Source organism: Salvelinus fontinalis, chromosome 30, assembly GCF_029448725.1.
Source record: "Salvelinus fontinalis isolate EN_2023a chromosome 30, ASM2944872v1, whole genome shotgun sequence".
NCBI classification, from domain to species: Eukaryota; Metazoa; Chordata; class Actinopteri; order Salmoniformes; family Salmonidae; genus Salvelinus; species Salvelinus fontinalis.
The window spans coordinates 24,656,768-24,670,130 of NC_074694.1; the positions used below are offsets into that span (position 1 = coordinate 24,656,768).

General features: G+C 43.5%; 1 protein-coding gene across 2 annotated transcripts in view; it reads left to right on the top strand.

The window, feature by feature from the left end:
* Positions 1-1,100: 1,100 nt before the first annotated feature.
* Positions 1,101-13,363, top strand: part of LOC129828872 (protoheme IX farnesyltransferase, mitochondrial) — a 72,944-nt gene continuing 60,681 nt past the window's right edge. Inside the window, exons 1-3 of one of the 2 annotated variants that reach the window (XM_055890134.1) lie at positions 1,101-1,221; positions 10,319-10,464; positions 10,904-11,366. In XM_055890134.1, the coding sequence (XP_055746109.1) occupies positions 1,191-1,221; positions 10,319-10,464; positions 10,904-11,366 (640 nt within the window). In that variant the 5' untranslated portion in view covers positions 1,101-1,190. The other variant, XM_055890135.1, reaches the window with a different exon arrangement.

Sequence of the window (13,363 nt, forward strand, 5' to 3'; positions counted from 1 at the left end):
ACATTATATTTGACGCTTGGCTGCCGTTTAACAAATAAAATTAATATCGCTCTAGTGTCCACAATAATAATAGTAATAATAATAATAACAGTAGTAAAGAACAAGAAGGCCGCACACTGTTAAAGCTCCCAATTCACAGCTTTATTGACAACATTACAATAAAGCGGTGAATTGGGTGCTTTAACAGTGTGTGGGCCTTCTCGTTCTTTACTAGTATTCTTTATTATGACCACATACTTTTCATAATAATTATAATAATCTCCTCATGTAGGCTATATATGCACTCTAGCGCTGAGAGATAGCGCTGTTGGCTAGAGCACACGTGACAATACTAAAGTGGGCACACTCATTGTATTACGCATCACTTTTTGTGAGAAAACCATCAGTAGAGTTGAAAATTCAATGGAAACCCATGGGGATTTAAGTGCAAAAGGTATTTTTAGGTGCACTACGTCACGACGCACAGCCTTTTATCAGCAACAGGTCAATTTGATGGAAACATCTCTGGTGGGAAAATGTGCATAATGTTTTCATGCAGATTTTTGAATATTTGCATGAAAATCTGTGGCCAATTGGATGGAAACCTAGCTACTGTGTCTTCTTATTGTCTCGGCCTTAGGCCTATATCCCGGTGGCAAGGCATATGAACTAACAGGATTTGTAGTGCAAACAATGCAATAAGGCTTTTTTTTCTGGCTCGGCTTCCACAGTGATTTTACCCATGCACCGCTACCGGATGCCAGGGCCGGAAGATTTTAAAACTTTAAACAAACTAAACTTTAGGTCTCCCCTTTTACTTGTGTTAGAATTCCTGTTTCTTGTTGTCAATGGTGTGCTCCTTTTTAAAGGCAAGGCCCATGTAACCTAGTGGGCACATAATTTCAACCTGAGATAGGCTACATCATGGGCTGTCACTACTTACTAATAAAAAAGAAAAGGACTAGATGTGCTACATGAGGACCATGTTTGTCTCTGTTGAAGTGTCCCGTCAGTGTCAGTGTCACATACTTGTGCTGTGTGTTTTAAGGTGCACGTATGACTTTAAATGATTATGCATTCAAACGAGGCATCTGAAATGCGCTTGCGCAGGCTCTTTTACCGGAAGTGATTCCCACGCTCAGACGAGGTCAAAATGGCGACTTGCTACATGTGAAGAGGACATAAGGGAGCCGGCTTTATGCTACAAAAACATGTACAAATCGACATGTAGCAGATTCACAGGTGAACACATAGATAATGTGCTTATCGTTCTGATGCACCTGAATAAAATGTTAATTACTGTGCTTTTGCTGGTCGAAAATACCAACGGTTAGGTAAGCTTGCCAACATAACTGTTAGCTATGTACCGGTATGTTATGTATATGTCTGTCAGTTAGCAATGCTGTATGACCTTCGATTTAATCCAGCCAATGTGTGCCAATCTACTCTCGATTCATCTAGTCATTTGACACATCGCTATACATATCGTGTGGTGTTGCAGTTCCAGCAACAAACCCGTCAATTATACTTTGCGTTGAAGAGTTATCTAGCTGCCTAGCTAACTAATGCTAGAACCATAAGTTGCTGATGATAGCTAGGCTGTCTGTAACTCGATACCCCATTAACGATAATATTTGTTAAGCGCCCCGACGCTTGGTCTAAACATTAACACGCATCGTTTGCGGTACGGTTTGGGGAACATAAGGAGCGTATCTTTAATATCAGCGAGAAATAATAATAAAAAGTAACATTACTACACACCTTTTTATAATGTTAGTGTTCCCACACGGCATATTTCCATTTTACAGTGTTTGTTTAGGAAACAAAGACGGTAGACTGAGTGTTCTACACTACCTGTGCTAATTACAGTGCCTTTGGAAAGTTTTCAGACCTCTTGACTTTCTCCACATTTTGTTTAGTTACAGCCTTCTAATATAACTGATTAAATCAAGTACAACTCATCAATCTGCACACAATACCCCATAATGACAAAGCAAAAACAGGTTTTTAGAAATGTTTGCTGATTTTGTTAAATAAAAAACAGATAGATACTGAAACAGATACTGAAGTATTCAGACCCTTTGCTATGAGACTCGAAATGGAGCTCAGGTGCATCCTGTTTTCATTGATCATCCTTGATGTTTCTACAACTTGACTGGATTCCACCTTTGGTAAATTCAATTGATTGGACATGCTTTGGAAAGGCACACACCTGTCTATATAAAGGTCCCACAGTTGACAGTGCATGTCAGAGCAACAACCAAGCCATGAGGTCAGGGAGGTGACCAAAAACCTGAGGTAAACTCTGACAGAGCTCTAGAGTTTTTCTGTGGAGATGGGAGAACCTTCCAGAAGGGCAACCAACTCTGCAGCACTCCACCAATCAGGCCTTTATGGTAGTGTGGGCAGACGGAAGCCACTCCTCAATAAAAGGCACATGACCGCCTGCTTGGAGTTTGCCAAAAAGCACCGAAAGACACTGACCTTGCAAAACAAGATTCTGTGGTCTGATGAAACCAAGATCGATCTCTTTGGCCTGAATGCAAAGCGTTATGTCTGGAGGAAACCTGGCACCATCTCTACGGTGACGCATGGTGGCAGTATCATGCTGTGGGGATGTTTTTCAGCAGCAGGGATTGGGAGACTATTTAGGATCGATGGAAAGATGAACGGAGCAAAGTACAGTGAGATCCTTGATGAAAACCTGCTCAGGACCTCAGACTGGGGTGAAGGTTCAACTTCCAACAGGACAACGACCTATATCCATCCTGCCCTGCCTATCTAAAGTCTTCGAAAACCAAGTTAATAAACAGATCACTGACCATTTTGAATCCCACCGTACCTTCTCCGCTGTGCAATCTGGTTTCCGAGCCGGTCACGGGTGCACCTCAGCCACGCTCAAGGTACTAAACGATATCATAACCGCCATCGATAAAAGACAGTACTGTGCAGCCGTCTTCATCGACCTGGTCAAGGCTTTCGACTCTACCGATAAGAATACAGTGATTGACAGACTCAATATCCTTGGTTTTTCTAATGATTGCCTCGCCTGGTTCAACAACTACTTTGCAGACAGAGTTCAGTGTGTCAAATCGGAGGGCATGTTGTCCGGACCTCTGGCAGTCTCTATGGGGGTGCCACAGGGTTCAATTCTAGGGCCGACTCTTTTCTCTGTATATATCAATGATATCGCTCTTGCTGCATGCGATTCCCTGATCCACCTCTACGCAGACGACACCATTCTGTGTACTTCTGGCCCTTCCTTGGACACTGTGCTAACTAACCTCCAAACGAGCTTCAATGCCATAACACTCCTTCCGTGGCCTCCAACTGCTCTGAAACGCTAGTAAAACCAAATGCATGCTTTTCAACCGTTCGCTGCCCGTACCCGCCCGCCCGACTAGCATCACCACCCGTGACGGTTCTGACCTAGAATATGTGGACAACTATAAATACCTAGGTGTCTGGTTAGACTGTAAACTCTCCTTCCAGACTCATATTAAACATCTCCAATCCAAAGTCAAATCTATAATCGGCTTTCAATTTCACAGTAAAGCCTCCTTCACTCACGCCGCCAAACTTACCCTAGTAAAACTGACTATCCTACCGATCCTCGACTTCGGCGATGTCATCTACAAAATAGCTTCCAATACTCTACTCAGCAAACTGGATGCAGTCTATCACAGTGCCATCCGTTTTGTTACCAAGTCACCTTATACCACCCACCACTGCGACCTGTATGCTCTAATCGGCTGGCCCTCGCTACATATTCGTCGCCAGACCCACTGGCTCCAGGTCATCTATAAGTCTATGCTAGGTAAAGCTCCGCCGTATCTGAGTTCACTGGTCACGATAACAACACCCACCTGTAGCACACGTTCCAGCAGGTATATCTCACTGATCATCCCAAAAGCCAACACCTCATTTGGCCGCCTTTCCTTCCAGTGCTCTGCTGCCAGTGACTGGAACGAATTGCAAAAAATCGCTGTAGTTAGATACTTTTATTTTCCTCACCAACTTTAAACATCAGCTAACCGATCGCTGCAGCTGTACATAGTCCATCTATAAATAGCCCATCCAATCTACCTCATCCCCATACTGTTTTTATTTTATTTACTTTTCTGCTCTCTTGCACATCATCACCTGCTCATTTATCACTCCAGTGTTAATCTGCTAAATTGTAATTATTCGCTCCTATGGCCTATTTATTGCCTACCTCATGCCTTCTGCACACACTGTATATAGACTTTCCTTTTTTTTCTACTGTATAATTTACTTTGTGTTATTGGCTTGTTTATTGTTTACTCCATGTGTAACTCTGTGTTGTTGTCTGTGTCACACTGCTTTGCTTTATCTTGGCCAGGTCGCAGTTGTAAATAAGAACTTGTTCTCAACAAGTCTACCTGGTTAATTAAAGGTGAAAAAAAAACGACCCTAAGCACACAGGCAAGACAACAAGAGACCGAGAGGCACCTTTTCATTATAATGTTGAAGAAAATGCGTTCCTAGCGTGTGAGGAATGTGTTTGCTGGCCTAATAAATCCGAGCCAGCTAGCAAATGTTTCGAATTATAATAATATTTTTTTGGGCTACACTTATGCTAACCCAGTTGCGGTCCTTTTAGGGTTGCTTGCTGGCTAGTTAGCTACAGTATTTGGCTACTGCCGTCAGTGTGTATCATATTTTGCCTATTCCACCATTTGTTGAATGCATACTGGCATTTGAAAATAGTGCGGGAAAAAGGAATCTGGACACGGTAGACACATTTTAAATGTAGGTGTAGAGGCATTACTCGTTAGGAATTCTATGATCAGAACTCTGTGATCAGAATACTCAAGCTGCATGAACTGTTAAGTCTAGACATGGCTTGAGGTGTGGTCCAGGGCAGGGTTCTGGAATTATTTCAGCATCCTGAGTTTGAAGAGGTGCTGTTGCGCCGTCATCACACTATTTGTAAAGGGACCATTTCAGGTGGTCAGTGATGTGCACACCAAGGAACTTTAATCTTCTGACCCACTCCTCTGCGGCCCCATCGATGTGGATGTGTCGTGCTCTGTCTGCAGTCTCCTGTAGTCCATGATCAGCCACTTCGTTTTGGCACTCACATCCTCCCTGTCATCAGCAAACTTGATTGAGTCGGAGACGTGCTTGGTCACGCAGTCGTGGGCGAACATGGAGTGAAGGAGGGGGCAGAGCACGTACCCCAGGAGGCGCCCGTTAGAGAATGACCGAGAATATATTGGGCCGATATTATACTTTTTCTGGTCTATAGTCCCTTTATATAGCAAAACTGCTGCTATGCCAGCCGCCACTCACCGCCTGTGCCACGTGTACCTCAATGCCTAGGAATGTCTAGCTGGGAAAATCAGCGTCAAGCTAACTCATTGTCCAACAGAGATGTGATGTATTGAGAAGTGGATGAATTGGCACAGTGACCACAATCCAACTCCTGTTGCAAATTATTAGTTTAGTTATTTCACTAAAAGTAAAGCTTGTGTCGAACAGGTCCGGATATGCACACAATAAGAAAGCTAGCTAGCTAATGAAATAGCCATGTGACCTGTTAGCAAAGATTACGATAACTATCCCTTTCATCTGTGGCGTTAACTAGCTAGCGTTATTAGCTACTATGCTAGCTAGCTGGTTAGGTGAATGTGGTGCTAAGATATCAGATATGATCTAATAGCTAGCTAATGTTAGCTGGTTATTATTTTGAACATGCACCATTTTCGGCAACGAGCCATCTGACTTGCGGTGTAACTTTAGCTATTTAATGGTGTACTGATCTGACCAGTAGCAATTGTATCCGTAAATTGACAGTTGATAGTCGGATTGGATTGTCGTAATAGGGAAGAAGTGTCTTAAAATGCAGAAATAAATACTGATTTGGTTCCCCCTTTGCTGCTATAACAGCCTCTACTCTTCTGGTAAGGCTTTCCGCTAGGTGTTGGAACATTGCTGCAGGGATTTGCTTCCATTCAGACACGTGCATTAGTGAGGTCGAGCACTGATGTTGTGTGATTAGGCCTAGCTCGCAGTTAGGGTTCCAATTCATCCCAAAGGTGTTCATTCTGTCAGGGTTCTGTGCAGACCCGTCAAGTTCTTCCACACCGATCTCAACAAACCATTTCTGTATGGACCTTGCTTTGTACACAGGGCCATTGTCATACTGAAACAGGAAAGGGCCTTCCCTAAACTGTTGCCACAAAGTTGGAAGCACAGAATCATCTAGAATGTCATTGTATGCTGTAGCGTTAAGATTTCCCTTCACCGGAACTAAGGGGTGTAGGCCGAACCATGGAAAAACAGCCCCAGACTATTATTCATCCACCAAACTTTACAGTTGGCACTGTGCATTGGGGCAGCTAGTGTTCTCCTGGCATTTGCCAAAACCAGATCTATCCGTCAGACTGCCAGATGGTGAAGCAGGATTCATCAACCCAGAGAACGTGTTTCCACTGCTCCGGAGTCCAATGGCGGCGAGTTTTACATCACTCCAGCCAACGCTTGCCATTGTTCTTAGGCTTGTGTGTGGCTGCTCGGCCATGGAATCCCATTTCATGAAGTTCCTGACAAAATAATTATTGTGCTGACGTTGCTTCCAGAGGCAGTTTGGAAGTCTGTAGTGAGTGTTGCGACCATGGACAGACAATTTTTAAACGCTTCAGCACTCGGTAGTCCCGTTTTGTGAGTTTGTGTGGTCGATTTACAAATTCATACACTTTTCAGCAACTGGTTTGGCTCATATAGCCAAATCCAGAAATTAAGCGGTGTCCACATACTTTTGTATGTATAGTACCAGTCAAAAGTTTGGACACCTACTCATTCCAGGGTTTTTCTTTATTTTTATTATTTTCTACATTGTAGAATAATAATGAAGACATCAAAACTATGAAATAACACATGGAATCATGTAAGTAACTAAAAAAGTGTTAAACAAATCAAAACATTTGAGATTTGAGATTCTTCAAAGTAGCCACCCTTTGCCTTGCCAGCTTTGCAAACTCTTGGCATTCTCTCAACCAGCTTCATGAGGTAGTCACCTGGAATGCATTTCAATTAACAGGTGTGCCATAAATTGTGGAATTTATTTTGTTTCTAATGTGTTTTGAGCCAATCAGTTGTGAAGATAGCACTATTTGGTACAAGACCAAGTCCATGTTATGGCAAGAACAGCTCAAATAACCAAAGAGAAACAACAGTCCATCATTACTTTTAGACATGAATGTCAGTCAATCCGGACAATTTCAAGAACTTTCAATTTTTCTTCAAGTGCAGTTGCAAAAACAATCAAGCACTATGATGAAACTGGCTCACATGAGGACCGCCACTGGAAAGGAAGACTCAGAGTTACCTCTGCTGCAGAGAACAAGTTCATGAGTTACCAGCCTCAGCTTACATCCCAAATAAATGCTTCAGCTCAAGTAACAGACACATCTCAACTTCAACTTTTCAGAGGAGACTGCGTGAATCAGGTCTTCGTGGTCAAATTGCTGCCAAGAAACCACTTCTAGGACACCAATAAGAAGAGACTTGGTTGGGCCAAGAAACACAAGCAATGGACATTAGACCGGTGGAAATCTGTCCTTTGGTCTGATGAGTGCAAATTTTAGATTTTTGGTTCCAACTGCCATGTCTTTGTGAGATGCAGAGTAGGTGAACGGATGATCTCCGTATTTGTGGTTCCCACCGTGAAGCATGGAGGAGGTGGTGTGGGGGTGCTTTGCTGATAACACTGTCAGTGATTTATTTAGAATTCAAGGCATGTTACATGTAGCCATGTAACCAGCATGGCTACCACAGCATCTGCAGCTATATACCATCCCATCTGGTTTGGGCTTAGTGGGAATATAATTTGTTTTTCAACAGGACAATGACCCAAAACACACCTCCCCAGGCGGTGTAAGGGATATTTGACCAAGGAGAGTGATGGAGTGCTGCATCAGATGACCTGGCCTCCACAATCCCCCGACCTCAACCCAATTGAGATGGTTTGGAATGAGTTGGACTGCAGAGTGAAGGAAAAGCAGCCAACAACTGCTCAGCATATGTGGGAACTCCTTCAAGACTGTTGGAAAAGCATTCCTCATAAAGCTGGTTGAGAGGATGCCAAGAGTTTGCAAAGCTGTCAAGGCAAAGGGTGGCTACTTTGAAGAATCTCCTATATATCGATTTTGACACTTTCTTTTACTACATTATTTCATAGTTTTGATGTCTTCTCTATTCTACAATGTAAAATAAAGAAAAACCCTTGTATGAGTAGGTGTTTCCAAACTTTTGACACGTGTGTGTGTAGATAGATCTCTCTCACATGTAAAGTTTTGGTTTCATGAGCTGCACAAAAAGCTTATTATGCTCAAATTTTGTGCACAAATTTGTTCACATCCCTATTAGTGAGCATGTCTCCTTTGCCAAGATAATCCATCCACTTGACAGGTGTGGAATATCAAGAAGCTGATTAAGGAGCACGTGCAGTTTTGTCACACAACACAATGCCACAGATGTCTCAAGTTTTGAGGGAGCTTGCATTTGGCATGCTAGCTGCAGAAATGTCCTCCAGCACTGTTACCAGAGAACTGAATGTTCATCTCTACCATAAGCCGCTTCCAATGTCGCTTTAGAGAATTTGGCAGTACGTCCAACCGGCATCTCAACTGCATGCCGTTGGATGGGTGAGCTGTTTGCTGGTTTTCAACATTGTGAACAGAGTGCCCCATCGTGGCGTTGGGGTATGAGATGGAATAAGCTATCAATGGCAAATTTCATTCATAGAAGTACCGTGACGAGATCCCGAGGCCCATTTCTTTTAAGGTGTCTGTGACCAACAGATGCATATCTGTATTCCCAGTCATGTGAAATCCATAGATTAGGGCCTAATGAATTCATTTAAATTGACTGGTTTCCTCATATGAACTGTAAGTCAGTAAAATCTTTATTGTAGCAGGTTGTGTTTTTGTTCAGTTATTCTATTTATTTACTACATCTTTGGGGAAGGTTCACTGTATTCGGTCCATGTGATCCATGTTAAACTATCGGCATATTTGAGTTTGCAAAGCTCCTATACTCCTATTGAATATGCATTCACATGTATTGGGAGTAAGCCTATGCCATCTAAATGTCCCTAGTTTATCAAGAGATTTACGATTCAAACAAAATTATTACCGTTACGTAATTTTGGTAAAAACAAAGTAAAATGTATTGTTTAATTTGAAAATGTATGTAATGCATACATGGCTGTCTGGAAAATGTTTGTCTTCAACATTGTCAAATGTAATATTGAATTTGGTCGTAAAATATTGTCCATCGGTTTCCTAGACCCCCGAGGATCAGCGTGGCGGAGATGTTGTTGCCTACGTTCACCACATGGGCTTGGCCTGTCAGGAAGTCCAGGATCCAGTTGCACAGGGAGGGGTTTGGGCCCTGAGCTTAGTGATGGGCTTGGAGGGCACTATGGTGTTGAAGGTTGAACTGCATTATTACATGGGTATTCCTCTTGTCCAGGTGGGTTAGGACATTGTGTAGTGCACAGTTGCGTTGTACATGGACCTGTTGGGGCAGTATGCAAATTGTAGTGGATCTAGGGTGTCAGGTAAGATGGAGGTGATATGGTCCTTAACTAGCCTTTCAAAGCACTTCATGATTACAGAAGTGAGTCCTACAGGGTTAGTTAATTTACCTTCGCTTTCTTGGGTACAGGAACGATTGTGGACATCTTGAAGTGGGGACAACGGACTGAGAGATTGAAAGTCCCTAAACATTCCAGCCAGCTGGTCTGCACATGCTCTGAGGACAACGCTTGGGATGCCTTCTGGGCCGACAGCCTTGTGAGGGTTAACACTCTTAAATGTCTGACTTACTGTACATCGCCTACGGAGATCGGGAGCACACAATCCTCGTGAGTGGCGTACCACGTCAGCGGCTTAGTGTTTAACTCGAAGCGGGCTAAGGAGTTTTGCTTGTCCGGAAGCGAGGCTTTGGTGTTCCACGTGGCTGGTTTTCCCTTTGTAATCCGTGATTGTCTGGAGTCCCTGCCACATACGTCTCGTGTTTGAGCTGTTGAATTGTGACTCCACTTTGTCTCTATACTGACGTTTTGCCTCTTTGATTGCCTTAGTCATAGGTCATAGTTCTTCCAGAGCCAATTTGCTTTTAAACAAAACCATGTAAGGTCCTTGGACTATAAGGAGTAATGTTAGGCTCCTTTAGTCCATTGTTGGGCTTGCCTCTGTTATAGCAGAGAAGCATAAATGACTTTTCTAGCAAGTCCTCAACAGTCGACATTTTGATGATGCATATGATGCATATTCATGTCATGAACAGGTTTGTTTTGTGTTTTTAGGTCTGGTTGGTGTGAGTGTGAACCAGAAACTATTAGGTAGAAATGCCATTAGAAATCACAAGAGTGCTCGCAGCCTCATCCAGATGTCCAGGAGAGACCCATCACAATGGATCACGTTTCAGCACCTCAACTTCTTGAAGCGCCAGGTAAGTCACATGCCGCCCATTTTAGCAGGCAATAACAACACTGTTTTGTAAGTGATAGGGCACAATCTAAGGACAGAATGTTGTCTATCATACCAATTGACTTCTCAGTCCATGCTCATGTAACCTAGTTGGCATATATGTACCAGGTAATGTCAGGGCATGTACACAGGATTAGCTGTATTATAATTGCAGCTGTATAGGCTATGTCATGGGCAGCCGCCACGTATTGATCATAAAATAAGAGAACGACTAGCTCGATGTGTTCCATGTTTTTGTCAGCTGCGTGTTATGCCAGTGCCACCTAACCATGTTGTGTCCCAATGTACAAGTATGACTTTCACTGCTTGTACTTTCGAAGGAGGAATATCTGCCATAATGTGCGAATGACAGAGCACCTTTATCTTCACACACACTATCTGCTCTACCTCCCTCTTCCCAGTATGTGATGAGGAGTAACAATGCCCTCTATCAGAGAGCTAAACCTAAGCAGACAGCCATCTTGACCGTCCTCGAGGACCATCGGGATGACGGCATGGACAGTCAGATCCAGCAGGTCCCGACCATCGACCATGTGCCTATGGTCACCGATGTCACACCACAGCCAGAGACCACAACCACAAATATGACTGCAACACCTGTCTCAAGTCCTGTCTCGACTGTGGCAGCACAGGAGAAACTTGCTGTGTTGAAACCTCCCTCCAGCAAGACTGTGTCAACACCACAGACAAAGGCTGTGTCCAGTGCACCTGAGTCTGGGACTGAGATGTTAGAGGTGCCCCATGTGCAGGTGGAGTCTGATGAAGCCAGGGATGCTCGGCTGGACAGGCAGTGGAAGGAGCTCAAGGTGGACCTGGCTGAGCTTCCTGATGTGTACGCCAAACTTTCCAAAATCAAACTCACAGGTATGTTAAGGACTAGGCTAAGCACGCCAGACTACTTGGTAACCAAAATCAATTCTTAATTGCTTAGTGATCAAATTTTAGCAAGCATTGACAGTGTTATGATTTGAGGCTTTAAAAAAATTGTCCGTAAAACCGAAGGAACATGTATGAAAGCATTTCTTATTTTTAATCAAGCATATGCACAATTTGGTCTAGGGTATTGCTTCACCTTTCACAAAGACGGGAACTTGTAGCATTCGCATATACTCGGGGATGCAAACTCCTCACTTTCCAGCGATATCCATCATTTTGAATCCAAAATGGGTTGTCCACATGAATCGTGTAGATCCTAAGAAAAACAGTTTGGTGTGGGGGGTATGTTTCTCCTATTGAAACGATTGACTGAGCACAGAATGAATCCTCACGCGTCCTTCAATGAGAATATCAAACAAAGTTCAGAGCGGGATGTCCTATCAGAATGAGTGCTTTATCCAATATCTTCAAATTTAGGATGCAGTTGCCTAATCAATGTAATTATATCTATTTTTCAGGTGTTCCTTAAATTCGGTTTGGTGCATAACTTTTGGGAGCTGTGTGTGAGACGGGGGGGGGGGTGTGTGAATGTGTAAAGTTGTCTGAAGAGTAGGCTAGTAATGGGGGGGGTCGATACAGTTACGTAACAGATATGATTCTTTATTTTTTATTTCAATTTTATCCCATTTTATCCCCAATTTTCGTGGTATCCAATCGCTAGTAATTACTATCTTGTCTCATCGCTACAACTCCCGTACGGGCTCGGGAGAGACGAAGGTCGAAAGCCATGCGTCCTCCGAAGCACAACCCAACCAAGCCGCACTGCTTCTTAACACAGCGCACCTCCAACCCGGAAGCCAGCCGCAATGTGTCGGAGGAAACACCGTGTACCTGGCCCCCTTGGTTAGCGCGCACTGCGCCCGGCCCGCCACAGGAGTCGCTGGAGCGCGATGAGACAAGGATATCCCTACCGGCCAAACCCTCCCTAACCCGGACGACGCTATGCCAATTGTGCGTCGCCCCACGGAACTCCCGGTCGTGGCCGGCTGCGACAGAGCCTTGGCGCGAACCCAGAGACTCTGGTGGCGCAGCTAGCACTGCGATGCAGTGCCCTAGACCACTGCGCCACCCGGGAGGCCTTAACAGATATGATTTTTGACGATGTATCGTTTTGACTATCGCAATATAATTTTCCCGCTAGTTAGCTGTACCTGCACCAAAACTCCATTATTTTTCCTTCATAGATTGTTCTCCATCTTCTTTTTAAATAGGAGCCGATTTTTGTTTTCAGCACTTTTATTTCCGTAACTTTTTTTTCTCATGACTCTTTCTTAAACCTCTGCAGCAGACATATGGTGAGCAATATGTTTGGAACATCGAATCGCAATTCATATCGCATCGGCAGCCAAGTATCGTGATAATATCGTATCGTGAGGTTCCTGGCAATTCCGGGCCCTACTAAATATGGTTTCATATAGTGTTTTCTCCCCCTTACTGCCACAATGAAAATGCAGATCAATATGTGTTTATATTTTTTGATTACATTCTTCCTGCCAAATCACAAGTAGGCCGTTGGATATGAGCAAATCGGCCATTTTCTGCAGTAGCCCATTCAATGTGTTGTATTGAGTAGAGGTGTGAATATCAGGGACCGGTTTTTGTGTAGCACAGGTGCAGAATGTATAGAAAACTCTCTCGTGATACTTGACCTTGTATCACATCGTTAGTAAAATGTTGTTATTGTGACAACCCCACTCCGAAATTAACCAGACTTTCTAGCAGTTTACACAGAATGTTCTTGTGTTTCCGTGTCACCTTTTTCTGGCACTCACCAGTTTGCGTTCCTGATCCTGTTCTGCCAGTAATTTCCCAAAGCTGTAGTCCTATAATTGATATGGAAATGATGGTGGGTATTCAAGTATGATAAGCGTGCATGTTGCTTGTGTGTGTGTAGGTATGATGTTGATATTGTTGTCTGGTTGTTT